This window comes from Podarcis gaigeae (assembly GCF_964106915.1).
Source record: "Podarcis gaigeae genome assembly, chromosome: 1".
Taxonomy (NCBI): domain Eukaryota; kingdom Metazoa; phylum Chordata; class Lepidosauria; order Squamata; family Lacertidae; genus Podarcis; species Podarcis gaigeae.
This window is the reverse complement of record NC_139678.1, coordinates 85,157,342-85,177,654: the sequence shown is the minus strand read 5'-3', so window position 1 is coordinate 85,177,654 and position 20,313 is coordinate 85,157,342. Positions and strand designations below refer to the sequence as shown.

Below are 20,313 nucleotides of genomic sequence, written 5' to 3'. Positions count from 1 at the left end.
CGCCCTCGAAGTGCCATCCCTTTTAGCCTGGGCAGGCAGAGCAGCAATTCCTGCCCTGCTTTGCAAAAACAGGCTTGGGGCAGGCTGCCGCATAGCTGTCAACCTTCCCTTTTTGCGGGAATTTCCCTTATTTCAGCGCCGTTTCCCGCTGCTTCCCACTGCTATCCCGGATTATTAGATAACCCGTAGACTGTCCCCGGGACACGTGAGGCTGCTGATCCCTTATTTTCGAGGCTGCCGATCCCTTATTTTCAAATCTGAAAGTTGACAGCTATGGGGTGGCGCAAAGTGAAGCAGCGTACGAGTCCTGTTGGAGCAGGCCAGTGGCCCATCTGCTCTCAACCTGTGGGAAGAAGCCCGAAAGCAGGACTACCCTTAGGGCAGCGAGGAAGGGACCAAAACCGCCCCACGGCTTGCAACTTCCTCCCCACCCCGAAACGCCCTAGCCTTCCCGGCCAGCGAAAACAACCAATCCGGGAGGATCCGCGTCAGCGCGGCCGGCCGGCTTCTCCCGCGGCTACGCGCCGACTGGATCGCTCAAGGCCCGCCCTGCGCGGACCCGGCCAGCGGTGACGTGGCATTCTCACGTGCTCGGAAGCAGAACTCGGCGAGGAGGGGGCGCAGGATCGGTGCTGCGCACGGCTGCCTCTCTCGTCGCGATCCTTCGCGGGACGCCCTGCCTTCCTGTCCGCGCGCCCCCCAGACGAAGAGGGCGATGCTGAAAGCCGTGGTCCTCATCGGCGGCCCCCAAAAAGGTGAGGGCCGCCAGCAACCCTAAAGCGGCCGGCCGAGCTTTGCTTCCCTCCCGCCCGGTGCACCTGCCCGTCAGAGCAGACCCGTCGCCCCTCGCTTGCCCCACTTGCGGCGCCCATGGGGCTTGCGGGGTCAGGCGGAGGGACGTGGCCTGAGCCTCTGTCTCGAGGGGCGGAGGAGCTGAGTCTAAGGTCCTAAGGTCAGGGAGAGGAGAAGGGGGGGCAGGCTTTCCTCCTGGAAGCCGGTTCCCCACATGCTGTGGGTGTGCGAGAGGGACTTGACTATGTCGTCAGGCCTGGGAGACCTGTTTTCGAATTTCCATGCAGCTCACTGGGTGACCTTGGTCCAGTCACTTGCTAACCTATCCCACAGGGTTGTTGTGAGAACAAAATGGAGAGGGAGGGAACCATGTATGCCGCCTTGATTTCCCTGGAGGAAAGGTGGGATAGTAACTTGGTGAGGGACTGACACCCTGTGTGTGTTCAGAAGCCTGCTTGTTCCTTATCCCTTTCTGTATGTGAAGGGTGAATTCTGCCCTGCTCTCACATGAATATGCCTTCTCTGCCCCTCCTCTGGCCCACCTGGTGTCGCTCCCATTCCTCAGCCTTGGCTTCAGTCGTCTGCTGCTCTTCAGGAGCCTCAGAGTGACATTGGCTTCCCTTGTTCCTCTTCTGGTGGCAGCCATTCCTCTCAAGGCAGCCCATGATTTGTGTGTCTCCTGTCTCGTTTGTGAATTTGGTGAGCGACAGCCTACAATTCTGTGGTAACCTTTTCTCTTGCAGGGACCCGCTTCCGGCCGTTGTCCTTTGAGGTGCCCAAGCCCTTGTTCCCTGTGGCAGGAGTGCCTATGATACAGCACCACATTGAGGCGTGCACTAAGGTATGGAAGGGGAATTAAGCTGACACCATGAGGGGAGTTCATAAAAACACCAGAGGAGCCCGCTGGATCAGGCCAGTGGCCCATCTGGGCCTCTGTCCTCTTCTCCCAGTGGCTGACCAGATGCCTGTGACAAGCCTGCAAGGTGGACATGAACACAACAGCACTCTGCCCACCTGTGGTTCCCAGAAACTGGTATTCAGAGACATAATGTCTCTTGACAGGAGAGGCAGAACACAGCAGCCATTGTGTCTGGGAGTCCTTGATGTCTTTTCCATGAATTTGACTAATCCTGCCTTAAAGTTGGTGGCTATTACTGCTTCCTGTGGGAGCGAGCACCGTTGTTTTAACTTTGTGATGCATGAAGGACTTTTGTCTGTCTTGAATCTTCCAGTCTACAAGTTTTAGTGTTAAGATATGTTACAAAATGTTTCTCTGTCCACTTTCTCCATGCTGTGCAAAATTTTCTAAACTTATTTCAATTCACCTCTTATTCGCCTTTCCTCTAAAAGAAAAAAAAGGCCCTTAACGCTGCAACCGCTCTTCATAGGGGAGTTGTTCCACCCCCTTGGTAATTTGGGTCGTCCTTTTCTGAACCTTTTCTCACTTTAAAATATTGCTTTTGAGGTGAGCTGACCAGAACTGTACACAGCATTCCAACTGTGCTTGCACCAATAGATTTGTATAGTGGCATTGTGAAACTGACAGGGTTATTTTCAGTCCAGCATGTTGCCTTGTGCTCTAACATGCAATAAATTGAGCAAGTAAGAGCTCTCCTGCTCTTGGCTTCATATGCCAATCAGTGGTTGCTCCATCTTCCTTTCCCTTCTCTGCAGGTGCCCAACATGAAGGAGATTCTCCTGATTGGGTTCTATCAGCCCAATGAGGCCCTCAGCCGATTCCTGGTGTCAGCCCAGCAAGAGTTCAAAATACCCATCAGGTGGGTGGTCACAGTGCTGGCTCAACCGCTGGACATAATGAGGCGGCCACTTCAGGCAGCTGATGTTGGGTTGCATGAAAGGGCAACAGATTGTTTGGGTATTTAAATGCATTGATTACTTTTTTCATAATAAATGCAATGATGGAGAGGCTTTTGTTGAGGAGGGGTGGTGCTTGTGGGGGTTTTCTGCCTCAGGTACCAAAATAATTTGCTCATCCTTGGCTGCTGTGCAACAGGAACGAGGAAGAGGAAGTGAGATAGAGCCATTCGGTCCTCCGTCTTAGACAGCAAGATGCCTTGGGCTGGTCCTGGGTAGTCAGTCAGCACTGCTAAAGAGAGAGGAAAGGGCTCCATCTTTACAATCTGCCATTCAGGTCCTGATTCTGCAGAGACTTTGGAAAAGGGGGGTGTAACTCTGGTAGAGCATCTGCTTTGCATGTGGAAGATCCCAGGTTCAGTCTCTAGTACCTCTAGATAGGGCTGGGAGAAACTCTTGTCTGAAACCCTGGGCACTTGCTGCCAGCCAGTGTAGGCAGTATTACGATCGATGGACTAATGGCCTGACTCTGCCTAAGCCAACTTCCTGGGTCCCTATGCACCTGTTGAAACAGCCAAGCGCATTTGGCCTAGTAGACCTTGGCACAAGCAATTCTTCCCCCTGCAGTGAAGGGCCTTAGCAGCCTCCCGTTTTGTGTAGGTATCTGCAGGAATATGCTGCGCTTGGCACAGGCGGCGGCATCTACCACTTCCGGGACCAGATCCTCTCGGGTAACCCTGAAGCCTTCTTTGTGCTGAACGCTGACGTCTGCTCCGAATTCCCTCTGGGCGAGATGCTCAGCTTCTACCGGCAACTTGGCAATCCAGACAGCTTCCTCATGCTGGGCACCACGGTAATGGTGTGGGAATGTTCAGGGATGCAGGAGAGGATATATTGTCTGATTATATCCTTATCCAACTTGTGTTAACAGGTTCCACAATTTCAGCAGAGTAACATTCCCTTCTTTTAAATTTGCAGCGGCTGCGTTTGCTCAGGCTCGCTAAAGCCTCTATAACTGTTCTGGTATTTCCCCCTTATTCCCTCATAAAATAGAAGAGACGACACAGTCTTTTACAAAAGTATAAAAAGAGTTTACTCACATTCTGTTCACAATCAGATCCCAGAAGCCAGACTTAGCTTAATGAAGTAGCATACACTTTGAATCTATCTCTTAAGAAGACAGTCCCTTTGTCCTCTCTTGGCTGGAAGCCAAGAGGGCATATTTCGCTCAGTAGAAGTTGTGTCTTCAATGCATGTGGTAAAAGAGAGAGAGATGGCTGCCCTGCCCTGTGCTTTTGTCATTACCTTCACAGGTGAGGCCACACCCACCTCTAGTCACATGCAGAGGAAGTCTGTCCCAGCCCAGAAGGAAACAGGAAGTTTACCTGCTGGCTGGACAAACATTCTTCCCCATGTGTAAACATGTTCACTCTAGGAATGTTGTACTTGACTGCTCTTGTGTTTCACATCCTACAAATGGCACAGCCCTGGCCTCTCATGCTGACAGCGCTGTGGGCTTGGAAGGAGGGCGCTGCTTGGCACAGGATTGTGGGACCTTTGGCTCTCTTGATACTTGCTGGGCTACCATTCGTATCATCCCTGACCACACTGATTTTGCTGGTGGGAGCTGGAGTTTGGTCGCTGATGGAGAGGTCCCCCTTCCCCGGCTTTGGGAACGCAGTTTGAGGGCTAGCTGCAGGTTCCTAGCCTTTGTGATGCAAAATGGTTGCCTTGCTAGGATCCCAGTCCCAGTGCTCCTGGCAACCCTGTCCTGCAAATTCTTCTCTAATCCCTCTCACCCCCTGGTAATGTTCCTGTGACCACTTTTCTTTTTTGTCCCTAGGCCAACAGAAAGCAGTCTCTGAACTATGGCTGCATTGTGGCGAACACTGAGACGCATGAGGTATGTGGAAGACTGGAGGGAAGACTGGGCAGCAGGCATGCCCCAGTAGAGAGCTGCTCCACCTGGGTTGAGGAACCTGTGCCTTCCAGAGGCTGTCCGACTACAACTCCCATCAGCCTTGAGTGTTGGCCATGCTGGCTGAGGCTGATGGGAGTTGAAGAGCCAAGACTGTCCACAGTCTCCCCTATTCCTGTACCCCGTCCAGCACAACCTTCCTGCCTGCTGTTCTCTGGAGCCTGGCTTAAGCAGAGCAATCCCCAGCACTGGATGGTGCAATTCCCAAGACTCTTCCTTCTCTGCCCCACCTACATGTCCCCTTCCTTCTCCAGGTCCTGCACTACGTGGAGAAGCCCAGCACTTTCGTCAGCGAGCTCATCAACTGTGGCATCTACTTGTTCACGCCAGCCATCTTCCATCACATTGGCGCTGTCTTCCAACGGAACCAGCAGGAGCTGCTTCTGTGAGTCTCTTTCTTAGCTGTTCCTTCCTGCTTCCTGGGAGCAACATCTGGTCACTTATCATCTCTCTCTCTTTCTGTTTCTCTTCCCTCTCTCTGTGTCTCTTCCATCTCCTCCTCGTGCCACCCCTTGCCCACATTTAGGGGTGCATGCCTTGGGTAAGTGTCCATCTCCTCCTTCCTCCTGCATTCCTCGTCTCCCGAGTGCTTTTGTGCTTCTCTGCTCCATGGGACTTGGGCACTTAGGCTTAGAACTGGCTTTTTGGCTTCCCAGGGATGGGCAAACCTCTGTGGCCCTCAGGATGTTGTTGGATGGACTCCATTTCCCAACAGGTCCAATCAGCATGGCCAAGGGCCAGAGATGATGGGAGTTGTAGTCCAGCCACCTCCAGAGTGCTTCAGGTTCCTCATCCTCAGTAACAGAAGGATCTGCTGTTGCTGTACTTGAGTGGTTATTTTCCCTGACCTAGAGAAATGCCTTTTCTTTCTGGCCACACATCATCTTTCCAGTGAGTCATGTGGCCCCTAACCCTTTGTATGCCTTGTTCGCACAGGGAGGAGAACACCAATGGCTGGCAACGAGCTGAAGCCATCAGGCTGGAGCAGGATGTCTTCACAGCCCTTGCCGGGCAGGGACGCCTCTTTGCCTACAAGACGGAGGGGTTCTGGAGCCAGATCAAATCCGCTGGGTAAGGGGAAGTAGAGGGAGGTACAAGCCTGGGAAGTGGTTGTAAGCCTGCCTATGAGATAACCAAACACCGAATCAAATTTTTCTCTGTGGATCTGAGCTTATCTTACCTTAAGCAGATACCTGCATGCTTTTTTTGGAGGCGGGGGACCATAAGAATATGGTGACAATGCAAAAGCCAAAGAGAAACTCCTGAGAGTTATTTCTTATATTGGGAAATGGATGGGTTGGGGGGGGCTGACCATGGACCCTGATCACAGCCTCTTTCTTCCTCCATGACTATTGTTCTGTAGCCACGAGCCCAGGCATGAGGAATTTGTGGCCTTCCAGAGGTTGCTGGATTCCAGCTCCCATCATCCCTGAGCATTGGCCATGCTGGCTGAGGCTGATGGGCGTTTGAATCAAACAACATTGGGTCGGGAGCACAAGTCCTCCACCCTTGCTCTCGTATGTGTGGATCCAGACTCTATATTCCTCCCTCTTTCTCTTTTCTCAAGTGTTGTCCCAAAATTGGCAGGGGGCAGGGATCCAAACTAATAAATATGTAGATCCCTGAAGCAGAACAAGTGCAATTCTATTTTTTTTTCGAAATGATTTTTATTTAGTTTTCCATCCATAACAAAAGAGACAAGACAATAAAGAAAACATACAACACGTATAATTTCAGGCTCTTAATTTCATGGTCCTTACTCTCCCGACTTCCTCATACCTCCCCTTTCTGCATTCTCATGTCGAAATAGTTAATTAGCAAATCCCTCCCTTTTTTTCAAATTGATTATACAAATTGTTCAGATTCTTCCACTTAACCATTATCGCTGTTAACCCCTATTTTTCTCATTCAACATCAATCTAGCATTCACTGATTTTAGAATATTTCTTTAAATAGTCTTTAAATTTTTTCCAATCTTCTTCCGCCGTTGCTCTTCCCTGGTCTCGAATTCTGCTCGTCATCTCTGCCAAGCCCATGTAGTCCATCACTTTCATCTGCCACTCTTCCACGGTGGGTAAATCTTGTGTCTTCCAATACTTTGCTATAAGAATTCTTGCTGCAGTTGTAGCATACATAAAAAAGGTTCTATCCTTCTTTACAACCAATTGGCCGACTATGCCCAGGAGAAAGGCCTCTGGTTTCTTAGGGAAAGTGTACCTAAGTACTTTTTTCAGTTCATTATAGATCAGTTCCCAGAAAGCCTTAATCCTTGGGCACGTCCACCAAAGGTGGAAGAATGTTCCCTCCCTTTCTTTACACTTCCAACATTTGTTCTCGGGCGAATGATAAATTTTTGCAAGCTTGACTGGGGTTATGTACCACCTATAAATCATTTTCATAATATTTTCTCTCAAGGCACTACATGCCGTAAATTTCATCCCGGTGGTCCATAACTTTTCCCAGTCAGCAAACATTATGTCATGGCCAATATCCTGCGCCCATTTAATCATTGCAGATTTAACCATTTCATCTTGTGTATTCCATTTCAACAGCAAGTTATACATTTTTGACAAGTTCTTAGTACTAGGTTCTAGCAATTCAGTTTCTAGTTTTGATTTTTCCACCTGGAAGCCGACTTTCCTGTCTAGTTTAAAAGCTTCCATTATCTGATAATAATGCAGCCAATCTCTCACTTTCCCTTTTAACTTCTCAAAACTTTGCAATTTCAGTCTGTCTCCTTCTTGTTCCAAAATTTCCCAATATCTCGGCCAGTTAACCTCCATGTTTAGTTTTTTAATGGCTTTTGCCTCCATTGGCGACAACCACCTTGGAGTTTTACTTTCCAACAAATCTTTATATCTAATCCAGACATTATATAATGCTTTTCTGACAATATGATTTTTAAAACCTTTATGAACTTTTGCCTTGTCGTACCACAGGTATGCATGCCATCCAAAAAGATTGTCATAACCTTCTAAATCCAAAACATCAGAATTTTCTAGAAGTAGCCATTCTTTCAACCAGCAAAAAGCTGCTGATTCATAATACAATTTAAAGTCTGGCAGGGCAAATCCGCCCCTTTCTTTCGAATCAGTTAATATCTTAAATTTTATTCTAGGCTTCTTGCCCTGCCAGACAAACTTAGAAATATCTTTCTGCCATTTCTTAAAACAATCCATCTTATCCACTATTTGCAATGTTTGGAACAAAAACAACATTCTAGGCAATACATTCATTTTTATAACTGAAATTCGACCCAACAAGGAAAGCTTCATATTTGACCAAATTTCTAAATCTTTTTTTACCTCCGCCCAAGTTTTCTCATAATTATCTTTAAATAAATTCAGATTTTTAGATGTCATATTTATCCCCAAATATTTCACTTTCTTAACCACAGTTAGCCCTGTCTCACTCTGAAACTTTACTTTCTCCAATGTTGTTAAATTTTTCTCCAAAACCTTCGTTTTAAACTTATTTAATTTAAATCCTGCTACTTGACCAAACTCTTGAATTAGTTCTAATACTCTTTTGGTACTAGATTCCGGCTCTTGCAATGTAAGTACTAAATCATCTGCAAAGGCTCTCAATTTATATTGTTTGGCTCCGACCTGTATTCCTTTAACCAGCTGGTCCTTTCTGATCATGTTCAACAGGACCTCCAGGACCGATATAAAAAGTAATGGAGAGATTGGGCATCCCTGACGTGTCCCTTTTTCAATAGGAATTTCTTCTGTAACCACATTATTCACAATTAGTTTTGCTTTTTGTTCAGAGTATATCGCACTTATACCATTTTCAAACTCTTGGCCTACCCCCATCCCCCGAAGGTTTTTTATCATAAAACTCCATGAAATATTATCAAAGGCTTTCTCAGCGTCCACGAATATCAAAACAGCTTTAGTGTTAGTATTCACTTCCAATTTTTCCAATATGTCAACTATATTTCTTACATTATCTGACAAATGTCTTCTCGGAAGAAAGCCTGCTTGGTCCCTATGTATCTCCTCCATCAAAACTACTTTCAGTCTTTTCGCTAAAATATCAGCAAAAATTTTGTAATCCACATTTAATAAGGAGATTGGGCGGTAGTTTTTGAGTTGAGTCTTTTCTGTCTCAGTCTTTGGTATAAGAGTGATAAAAGCCTCTTTCCACGTATCTGGTGCCTTCTTTCCCTCCAAAATTTCGTTACAAATTTCTTTCAAAGGTTGTATTAGCCATTCTTTCAAGATCTTATAATATTTAGAAGTCAATCCGTCCGGTCCTGGAGATTTGCCCAGTGCCATATTTTGGATGGCACCTTCTATTTCTTGCTCTGTTATTTTCTGGTTCAAAATCCTTTTACTTTCCTGAGAGATCTTTTTCAATCCATTTTTCTCCAAAAACTGTTCTATATCCGTATCACTTTGAGGACCTTGTTTATACAGTTGTCTAAAATGTTTCTGGAAGCAATCCCTGATTTCTGTTGGTTTATAAATAATCTTTCCCTCCACTTCTAACTTTGTAACAATATTTAATTTTTGTCTCTTCTTTATCTGCCAAGCCAGCAGTTTACCACATTTATCAGCTGATTCAAACGTCTTCTGTCTCATTTGCTTAATTTTCCATTCTATTTCTTGGTTCATCAGCTCCATATATTGTGTCTGATATAATTTAATTTCTTTCAGAATGTCCTGTGATTTTGGCTTTGATCTCAATTTCCTTTCCCCTTCTTTTATTTTTTCCAAAATTTTCTCTCTTTTTTCGTTCTGGCTTTTCTTTTTAATTGCATTCTGTTGTATCAAGAATCCTCTCATCACTGCTTTGCTTGCGTCCCAGATAATTCTCTTTTCTATATTGGTCCTCATGTTAATTTCAAAATAATCCTTTAAAGTCTTCTGAGCCTTTTTGCAAACTCGTTCATCTCTAAATAAGGTGTCATTCATCCTCCATCTAAAGGTACCAGTTGTTGTTAGCTTCATCACCATCTTTACTGCGTTGTGGTCGGAGCAAGTCTTTGGGCAGATTTCAACTTTTTTTATCCTAGGTGCCATTCCTCTAGTAATCCATATTTGGTCAATTCTAGTCCATGTCATTTTAGCTTCAGAGTAGAAAGTTCCCTCTCTTTCAAGTGGGTGTGTTGTTCTCCAAATGTCCACTAAATCCATACTGTCAGTCATTTCAAAAAAGATTTTTGGCAGTCTTCCATCTTTTGTGATTACCTGTCTTTGAGATTTGTCCATGTTAGTCGATACTACACCGTTCATATCTCCCATCAATATTAAGTTTGTGTCCATATAGTCCATCAGTGTCTCATGCAACTTCTTAAAAAATTCAACTTTCCCCTCGTTTGGTGCATAAATTCCTACGATCAAAAATTTCTCTCCTTGAACTTGAATTTCAATTGCCAAATATCTTCCTTGGTCATCTTTAAATTTTAATTTCGGTTGTAGTTTTTCCTTTGCATATATTACCACTCCTCTTTTTTTAACTTTATCTGATGAGATAAATTCTTGTCCCAATCTTTTATTGATAAGTAGTTTCCTGTGTAACCTCGTCACGTGAGTTTCTTGTAGGCAAATCAAGTCCAATTGTTCTTTTTTTAATATGTGAAAAACGTTTTTTCTCTTTCGGGGGATGTTTAGACCGTTACAATTCCAGCTTAGAAGTTGCAGAGCCATGGTCAGTCTATTTATCTTCTCCTCCTGTCGCTCCTAGTAGTTCTTCTTCTTCTGTCGGTGGTTTCAGTCTATGTAGTAGGTTGTCTTTGTCCAAAGTTCCTCCTCCAGGATAGTCTTGTCCCGATTCCGCCCCCTTACGGAGATCTTCTTCGTGTTGGTGTAAGAACTTGTCTTTGTCTTCCACTGTCTTTATTTTCCTTTTCTTTCCTTTATATTTAAAAGATAAGCCTTGAGGAAATTCCCACCTGAATGGTATACTGTTCCTTTTCAGCAAGACCACCAGACTCCGGAACTGACTTCTAGCATCCAAAATTTGCTTCGGAATATCCTTGAAAATTTCCACAAAGGAATCCTCAATTTGTAGAGTTCTCTGATAGTGCAAATCCAAAATTTTGTCCCTCTCTTCTTTTGATCTTAACGTTATCAAACAATCTCTTGGTTTGTTCCTTCTTTGCCGTATTCCAAGTCTAAATGCACTCTCAATCTTAAATTCTTCCTTCTCTAAATCCTTTTGCCAAAACTCCGAAAACTCTTTTGTCAGATAATCCACCAGGTTGTCTCCTTCACTCTCGGGTATTGCTCTGATCCTTAAATTCCTCTCCTTCCTCTGCATCTCAATCATCGAGAGCGCCAGATCATGGTCCCCCAACTTCTTAATGACCGGTGGCAGTCTTTCGTCAGTTGCGGTTGCAATCTCTTTAGCTTCCTCTGCTATCTTCCGAATGGTGGATGTTTCCTCAAGTAACTTTCCAATATATTCTGTGTTGGAATTCACTTTATTTCCAAGTTCAATTATACTTTTAGTGTTAATGTCTATTTTTCCTGAGATCTCTGCTACTGTTTTATTTGTTTCAGCAACTTGTTTACTTGTTTCAGCTCCTTGTTTTTTTAATTCTGCGCCTTGCTTTTTTAGCTGGTCTAAAGAGTCATTTATTTTTCCCAGTAGTTTCGAAAGTGCCTCCTCAGACATAACTTTTGTCTTTTCTTGCGGAGTGGCAGCTGCCCCAGGGGCTCCAGATGTAGAAGGTCTCCTTTTCATAAAAGACTCAATTCCGTATTGTTTACCAGACCTTAAAGCTTTTTCCTGAGGCTCTCCTTTGTCTTGATCACTTGCCATAACCGTATCTTACAGTCAAGGTCACTCTCACAGTCATATCTCCCTTTTCCCAGCAGCAGGCTAAATTCCACTCTATAGCTGTAGTTAAGCCGAACTCCTCCAGAGGGCGAATGTAGCAAATCTTCCCTTTAGAATTTTAAATGGAGACACTTTTCATGTAAATATATTCCCAAAGCATTCAAGACAGTTCTCAAAGTCTTCAAAATCTCACAGAAACTCTCAAAAGGCCACAATATTGGTCTTTGCCAGATTGAAACAAAGTCCCATCAGTTCTAGCAAGAGTGTATCTTTTAAAATACAGTTTAATACAACTTTGTAACTTTAGCGCTGTAACAGTTCACAGCCAGCTTCCCTCTCCGGCAGTCCGCTCCAGGGTCTGAGCACAGCGGTAAAAACTTTCCCCTTCTATACCGGCAGGAAATTTGAAGCAATTCAAAGTACAGTCTCTTCCCCCCACTCCTGCCTTCGGGGGGGAAGGGTCCCAGTCTTAGATCGATGGTTTATTTTTCAAAGAACACTTTAAAGTTAAAGCTTAGTAGCTCTTTGCTTTGATCTTGCTGCAGAGCGGAAAGGTAGACTTCCCTTTAGACCTTTTCCGTTTCGGCATCCAAATTCAAATATTTTAAAGTCCCAATTGGTCCTTAGATATTATCCTACTCACGGATAGTAGATTCTTTTGTTCCAATTCAGAAGAAGAAGTCAGCGCTCTCCGTCAATGGCGACGCGGCTTCACTCCGCCGGCTGGGTACAAGCGACTCTCAGCTCCGCGCCACACACCCGCTGCCGTTCCAAAGCCTTTAAAAAGGCTTTTTCGCAACTTCGGGGGGGGGCGCAAACGGAGCCCACCGAGTCTCCGGTTCACAGGCTTCGTGCCTGTGACTTTTTAGGGTCCCTGCTTCGCCGTAGCTACGGGACCCGAACCCGCGGAGCCGATTCCCCTCAGGAGCTCCGAGGGAAACCCGCCATTAGACGATGGCGCTAACCGGAAGTGAGAACAAGTGCAATTCTAATTTCCCACAATTTAGCTTTTGAGCTTAGAATTTGTGTTTCTGTCTCATGGTGGCCAGAGTCCAATTTTTCAAAAGAAAGGCAAGAAAAATTGAACTCCCTGGGAAGTTGCAGAATTGGGTTTACAGAAGATACTGCCAGCTGAATGAGGCAGGATAAAAATGTCCTGTGCTCCATCCCAGGAAGAAAGGATTCTTCTTCCTTTGATCATAGGCTTTATTTTTTTGGTGAGGCACTCAGTCATTTTCCTTTGAGCTCAAGAGGACAAAGGCATTCACGGGCTTGATGCTACATTTGGAGGCAGGTGCCAGGTGTAATTTCTGGCTTGTTCTCTTTGCCAGGTCTGCAATCTATGCCAGTCGCCTGTATCTGAGTTGCTACAGCCAGTGCCACCCAGAAAGACTTGCCCAGAACCAACCTGGTGGACCCACCATCCGAGGTACTGGCTCCCTCTTTCCACATATAGGAGACAGAAACCACAAATGCATGATGTTGGTAGGATGAGATAATTCTGCTTTTGTTCCACAACATAAAGGGGCCGTAGCATCTGAAAACAGGTTTGCTGGGTGGAGGCCATATCGGTGGTACAGTTTCCAAGGGGCTTGGGTCATGCCTGCACATTGCTGGACTCCAGCTACCATCAGCCACAGCCAGCATGGCTAATGGTCAGAAATGATGGAAATTGTAATCCAACAGCTTCTAGATGGCACCAGGTTCAGGAAGGCTGCTCCAAAGTGTGTGATGTGCCTCCTTTCAGTGTTTATCCTTTTTGCATTGCTTTTGAAAAGGTTTACTAAATTGGGAAACGTTTGCCTGTTTTCTGTGTACTTCATGCAACCTAGTCTTCTGGTGCCTGACTTAGACCTGGTTTCAGAGCCTGCCAGAATTATACTTGATAAAACAATGTCACATCATTCACATCGAAGGCTGTGACAAATACAAAGAACAGCAAATCAGTGCAGTAATACAAAGCTAAAATTCCAAATCCTGCATCAATACATAGAAAGATAGATAGATAGATAGATAGATAGATAGATAGAGAGAGAGAGAGAGACAGACAGACAGACAGACAGACAGACATATAAGTACTCCTCCAATGACTCACCCCCCCACTGGGTTATATAGACCCATCTAAAAAAACTTGCTATGTAGAACCACATCTCAAATTTTATGTTGTTGTTTTTGTACTAAATGTGCTATGTGTATAGTTATTTTATTGTTCATATAGTTATATGTTATGACAAATCAGTAAAAATTAGTAAGAAAAGAGGAGATTGCAAAGGAAGAGTACAAAGGAAGGGGCTTGAATACAAATTAAACATCTGTATCTCCACAGCAATTTTATCTATCTCGCTCCTTTGTGCTTTACACTGGAATTATTAGAAAACCATCAGTTTTAACAAGAGCATTCCTTCTCTCCCCATAATTGTGCTTGGTTTGAGTCTTCTTTAGTTTTCAAGCTGCGCAGCTTGCAGACTTAACATATAGAATAAGAGAACAAGAAGAACATACATTTAGAGAAAATTGGAAAACGTTCATTGAATATATGGGGAAATTGTGTACACTTGAAAACGTTGGCAGCATTAAGATAAATTCAACTGTGTAAATAAGTTTTGATGGATGTAATAATGGAATACTGAATGGTTTAGTTTTTGTAAAATATGCAGGGATTTATTATATGCAAAATGAACCTTGGAAAGAGAAGAAGGGAAGTCATTGATATATTAAGGATGTTAAAATGAGTATTCTGAATTGTAAAACAGAAAATTATATACATTATATGGTCTCTCTTTAGTTTGTCCCAAGCTCCTATGGCAAGGCAGCTATCTGTCTTTGAAAGGAGTCTCTACCAATCTAGGCTGCAGTGTGTGTTAGTGTTATTTGCTTTACCGAGTCTGCTGTGCACAGAGGTATTCCGCATTGCTGCTGGAAACCCGCATTGTTGTAGACAAGCAGAATCTCTGCAGTGATGCTTTCAGAGGGGTGGCAATGAATCTTCTCCATTGTGGAGTAAGGAGAAGAACTAACTCTGTTGCTGCTTCTTTTCTATGCAGGGAATGTTTATATCCATCCTGCAGCCTCGGTGGATGCCAGCGCTGTGGTAAGTGTAATGGGCAAGGTGTATTCTGTGCCTGGCTCCAGCATGTGTGGGGATAGATTTTAAGGAGCTGTGCATTTTGGCTTAATCTCTGGGCCCCTGAACATACCCTGGACTTAAGAGAGCATACAGATGAAGGGGGCTATTGGCCTGCGCTGGGCCACTGACCACCCTGTGCCTTTTCCCTGTAGCTAGGTCCCAACGTGTCCATCGGGAAGGGGGTGACGATTGGCGCTGGCGTGCGTGTTCGTGAGTCCATTATTCTGCATGGGGCTTCTCTCCAGGTAGGTATTGCTCCGAAGTTCCAATGGGTCAAGTTCTAATGTCTTGCATCACCTTAGGGGACTACTCAGACTATTGTTCTTAGTATAACAAATGTGTGGTTTTATTGCTCATTTGTTGCTTGGGATCGAGACACCTTTTCCACAAAGCAGAATTCAAACAGTGGTGTTTCATCACAGGGGGAAAAAATCACTTCCTTTCTGCTCCAGCTGGTGCTACCTGTTGCAGCCATGACTGTGGTTGTATGGGTGTTGCAGCCCACCCATTGGATGTTGTCTGTGACATCACTTTGATAGGGCTTCCTCCCCATTGTCCAGTTGTGCCATTTTGATTTGATTCCTCCCTCCCCGATTTTAGAGACCCACCATCCCTCCACTAAATGTAGGAGTGCGCCTGAAACCGTTTAAAATGCTTGTTTAAAAGTGACAGCCAGCAACGAGGTCCCTGCAGAGATGCCTAGGAATTTTAGGAACGTTTTTATTATTTTCTCCCCACCCCACTGCAAACTGCACTTTTTACTTAATTATTTTGGCACTGCGTGTAGGCTCAGCCCACCATCACCCACGTTTTACACAATGGTAGGATCATTGTACTACTGCTGCTGGATGGGGTTAACACTTTGTTACTCTAATCCAGGGGTGGGGATCTGTGGCCATCCAGATGTTTTCAGGAACCCCATCAGCCACAGCCAGCATGGTCAGTGGTCAAGGATGGTGGGAGTTGTCATTGGAGAATATCTGGAGGACCTCAGAAGTTACATCTCTGATCAGAGGCAGGAGGCTGTTTTTGGCTTAGGACAGCTCTTGCTTTGCTTCTCGTTGTTTTGCTAATGCCCTGCAGGTGGCAGTAGTGCACTGCAAAGTCTGGTATTCCCCTGCCAGGTCTGGCCCCCACTTACAGAGGTAATTTCATTTATGTATTATCAATGAAAACATACAAATGCAGCTGAAGCTGTGGATTCATGAGAAATGTAAAAGACTTGTAAATCTGTAGTGCTGCATCATTTCTTAAAAAAAATTAGCGGGGCTATTAGGAATTTAGGAGAGGGAATTATTGGTGCCCTATATCCTCCCCCTTTATTTTCTTGGTATGTCCCAGCTCTAAAAGTACCCAGAATCTTGGAGGCTACAGATGTCCTGACTGAAATTCTGAAGAGGGGTTGCTAGTCAGACAATAGCTGGATCAGTGGCCTGATGTGGTACAAAGCAGCTTCTTCCATGCATTTTCCATTAAATGTGCAGTACAATCGTAAGCATGAAATATGTCCTGCTGAATTGAATCAGATTTACTCCTTCATTAAGGGCCAGAGTAGATGAGAAGTTAAGTGTGTGTTTGCATTTATCATGTGCTTAAAAAAAAGAAAATGAAAATATCCATGGTAAGGGGGTGTAATAATGGTTATTGGCATTGTGGCAGGCAGGGAAGTGGAGCTCTTTCCCCCCCTGCTGTGGCCATGATGAAAAAACCCACTCTTCCACAGCTGCTCTTTGCACTGGGAGGGAAAGCGGGGCAGTTTGGGAGGTGCCATTTCCATCACGACCACAGCAGGGGATGGAGAAGGTCAAACTCTCCCTCTGTCTCGATAAACTCTGTTTTTTAAAAGTGCACATTAAATGCAGAGATGCATTTAACACCGCTTCTAATTTGGCCCTGTGTTTTGGAGGGCAGTTTTGATATTTTTATGGTGCGGCTTTTAAACGCTGAAAGTGCTCCTCCACACATGCCTCCAGTAATCCTTGTTTAACAGCTCTACAAAGTTCCTGAATAAATAGAGGAGTTGTTTGTTCTTGTAGAAAATCAATTGAGCCAGTAGCTGGGGTTGTTAAAAGTGGAAAAGAAAGTTTGATGAGTGTCTGGGAAAAGCTACACTTCAGATTTCCCCACAGTGATCTCCACTTCCCTTTTAAGTGTTTTATAAGCACCATTTACGTCCTGGCCTGTCTGAAGGATTAACACCAGTCTTAGTAGCATCCATGGCAAGATTGCTGAATCCCAGGGTGATGCCACCTGCAACCTACCAGGAATGCAGGAACTCTATTAGAGCCGTTGGCTTCTCCTTTAAGTAGGAAATGGTGGGGGAGAGGAAGAAAAAGCCAGACTTGTACAGGCTCCTTTGTCCTCTCACTTAAAGGAGAAGGTCCTGCCCTCCTTCATCTGACATCACAGGTGGGTGTGGTTTGGAGGACAATGGCCTTGTGGGCCAAATGGGAACCCTTGGCAGGCCAGGATTGGCCCAAGGGCTGGTGGTTCCCCACCCCAATGTTAGTGCCTGTTCTTTCTTTCCTGTCCTCTTTTCCCAGGACCATACATGTGTGCTCAACAGCATTGTGGGCTGGGATAGCACCATTGGACGCTGGGCTCGCGTAGAGGGTACTCCCAGCGACCCCAACCCTAACGATCCTTACGCAAAGATTGACAGCGAGACTCTCTTTCGGGATGGCCGCCTCACCCCATCCATCACCATTCTGGGTAAGCGTCTGCCCACTTTAAACTCTCTTTCCCCTGTACCTCCCAGCAAAAGAAGAAGAATACTCTCCTTCGCTTCTCTCTTTTGTGTTGGCTGCATTTTCCCTCTCACCCACCCACTTGCTGATGCCTCTTGCTGCTCCCTCCTCGACAGGCTGCAACGTGACCATCCCTGCCGAAGTTGTCATCCTCAACTCCATCGTTCTGCCCCACAAGGAACTGAGCCGCAGCTTCAAGAATCAAATCATTCTCTGAAGGTGGCAGGCAGGAGGGGAACCTCCAGTTGCCCCCAGGTGGCGGAACAGAAGGAAGCCCCGGATGCTGCCCCCACCCTCAAGCCATGGCCTCTTTGGACCTAGCATGGGTCACCACAGACTTCCCTCCAGGTCTGTTCATGGAAGCAGCAGGATGGGGGATGTGAGCTTCCCTCTTGGGCTGCTGCTATGTCAGGTGGCTTGCCTACTCCTTCTTCAGCTGCTGCAGAACCTTTCCTGGAAGCAGGAGGCCACCTCATCCCGAGGCCGCAGTGCTGCCTTGCTACCAGCCAAAGGCACGTGGCAAGGAAAGGATGTGTGGATATGCTGGGGAGCCTTTATTAAACCCGAGGGCTGCATTCTCTCATGTGCAGTCTTACGGGGGCCGTATGCCAATGGGTGGGGTGCTGGAGCCCAAAGTGGGTGGGGCAACAGAGTCTTGCCTTTTGTATTCCAGCCACGCAGTAAGAGGTTTTCATATACAGTACACACGCCTGCCTTTATCAAGGCAAGGAAGAGGCAGCATCGCAGTCAAAGGACCTATTCCAGCTGGCGAAATGTGCTGGTGGAGAGAGCAGAGCAAGGCTGGTGTGCTGTGGGAAGAGTCCCAAGGGATAGAGATACCTGGAGGGTTCCCTACCCCTGACCTAGGCCACTGAAGGACCCAGGGGTACACCTGCATGCCATTTGGGCCTCGGATGCATTCGTTCAGCACCCCACACTTCCACTAGCTGCAGTGCATTTTTCCTGATTCCCCTTAGTACAGTGGTACCTCAGGTTACATACACTTCAGGTTACATACGCTTGAGGTTACAGACTCTGCTAACCCAGAAATAGTGCTTCAGGTTAAGAACTTTGCTTCAGGATGAGAACAGAAATTGTGCTCCGGCGGCAGCAGGAGGCCCCATTAGCTAAAGTGGTGCTTCAGGTTAAGAACAGTTTCAGGTTAAGTACGGACCTCCGGAATGAATTAAGTACTTAACCTGAGGTACCACTGTATGGCAGTGTGTATCATTTTCCTGCTTGTGCACAAAGGCACCAAACTGGGATTGTGGGGATCTGCCACGGAGACATGCTCTAATCTATTTGCCAAGCAGCTGCCCCATAGTATGTGCACGCAGCCTCATGTTTCTTCCAGAAACTGGGTGGTGGAGCCTAGAAGCAATTTGAGTGGGCAGCAGCGTGGTGGGGGCGGGGGGGGGGGGGCGGGAGGACAAACTTACTGCATAGCTTAACCTCTGCTGCAAACTGGAGCTTTGATTTTAAAGCTCCAAGACGAATGAGTAGATATTGGTTGAGGGATCAACTGCAGCTTGTTAGAGTGAGTGCATGTTGAGGAAAGTGCTTGAGTCTGTTAGTTTTTAAGCTAATGGGAACAGCTTTCCACAAGGGCTGGAACAGGAGCCTGCATTGAGCAAGGAGCTCCGGAGATGAGATGCAACAGGGACTCTGGCACATGCAAACTCCCTCACTGCTGTTGCGGTTCATTTGCCCTCAGGCTTTACCTTTCCATGTACAAGGGCTGAGGTTGCAAGGAGAGGGGTTGTCTCTTGCAGAGGTGAAGAACTGGCAGCCCTCTGGGTGATGCTGGACTTGATCTCTCATCACCTCTGACCCTGGGTCTTGCTTGCTAGGAGTAATGGGAGCTGGAATCCAACAACAGTTGGAGGGTCAAATGTTCCTCTATTGATACAAAGTGCCCTGATCTGATTAGGTTCCGCTAACCTGTTTTCCTTGCCTTAATGGCAGGATTCCAACTCGGGGCCTGGGTGTTGGGGGATGCACTAAGCTGCACCTAAGGGAGGTGAAATCCCTGCTCCTGATATAATTCAGCACCAGAGAGGAGGGTTATTTGTTTACATTCTTGCTGTTTGTGAAGCACTTTGAGAACATGTTGGAACATGGGCGTAAACATCAATGTAAACAGCTATAGAGGATGTTCAGTTTCCAAAGCAACTCACAGCAAGTTTCCTTTCCAAGGTCTAAAGACTGGCTAAGGTCTGCTGCCACTCTCCCTTGCCAAGTTCAGGAATTAGGACCCTACAGTGAACTGGTAAAAGCATCAGAGGAAACAGCTGACCCAACTCCAGCAGGTAGTGGTGTAGGGGTGAGGGTTATTTGAAACAGGATCTATTGCCTCTCTGTGCATCTTAACATTGCAAAGGACATATTCTGTGGCTGCAGATCCCTTTCTAATTTGTATTTCTCCTGCCCCCATTAGATTGTGACCTGGGTAAAATTCATACTAATAAAGGCATTAGCAATTCAGCATTTTGTTGCTGTCTGGGAGGAGGGCTGGCTGCATTGGTGTGTCTATTTTATCTGCTTGTTTTTTACTTGCAGCTTCTTCCATTAAAAAATGAAATAAAGAGATCATATTTAAATATATATTATTCTTGAGCTGCAGCTTTCTGTAAAGTAGGATGGGTGGGTTGTGAGGATGAAGAAGAGGATGAGGATTGTAAAATGTGTTGCATACTGCTAGGATTCAAAGTGCAGGTGTTGTTCAAAACACCATCCTTGGCTGGGCTGAGGGACGGATCCAGGCCCCCCTTTCTCTGAGATGTGTCCTGCATGTCAGGCAGCTTGTTCTGTCCAGCGGAACCACCCTGGCTTCTGTTTCTTGGTAATGCTAGAGAGAAATGGAAAGTTGGTTGCTTTTATATATACATGCAGCAGATACTATTTCAGGAACAGAATCAGACATGCAAGAGAAATGCTAGCCTACCTCCCAACTCCGCAAAAAAATCGAGAGAGAGAGAGAATGTCAGTAAGTAAACGGAGTAAAGATTTATGTAATTAGACCTTTTTATAACACAGGTTGTAAAGTCCCCAATCAAAGGCTC

At 45.8% G+C, this 20,313-nt stretch overlaps 1 protein-coding gene across 2 annotated transcripts; it reads left to right on the top strand.

Moving 5' to 3' along the window:
* Positions 1-293: 293 nt before the first annotated feature.
* Positions 294-19,852, top strand: GMPPA (GDP-mannose pyrophosphorylase A). 2 transcript variants are annotated; one of them, XM_083727509.1, is made up of 12 exons: positions 295-755; positions 1,536-1,633; positions 2,467-2,570; positions 3,268-3,460; positions 4,451-4,510; positions 4,840-4,970; positions 5,522-5,656; positions 12,709-12,806; positions 14,422-14,468; positions 14,657-14,749; positions 17,048-17,216; positions 17,368-19,852. In XM_083727509.1, exons 1-12 carry the CDS (start codon positions 716-718, stop codon positions 17,466-17,468), a joined length of 1,269 nt encoding a protein of 422 aa, XP_083583635.1. In that variant the 5' UTR covers positions 295-715; the 3' UTR covers positions 17,469-19,852. The 2 variants fall into 2 exon arrangements, with proteins under 2 accessions (XP_083583636.1, XP_083583635.1); XM_083727510.1 differs by lacking the exon at positions 14,657-14,749 and having other exon boundaries at positions 294-755.
* The last annotated feature ends 461 nt before the right edge of the window (positions 19,853-20,313 follow it).

What these genes read in the sequence shown, in the direction of transcription:
- GMPPA (XM_083727509.1), top strand. Translation starts at nt 716, where the DNA reads ATGCTGAAAGCCGTGGTCCTCATCGGCGGCCCCCAAAAAG. An exon ending in CATCGGCGGCCCCCAAAAAG is followed by an intron (nt 756 to 1,535) that starts GTGAGGGCCGCC and finishes TTTCTCTTGCAG; the next exon opens with GGACCCGCTTCCGGCCGTTG. An exon ending in ACATTGAGGCGTGCACTAAG is followed by an intron (nt 1,634 to 2,466) that starts GTATGGAAGGGG and finishes CCTTCTCTGCAG; the next exon opens with GTGCCCAACATGAAGGAGAT.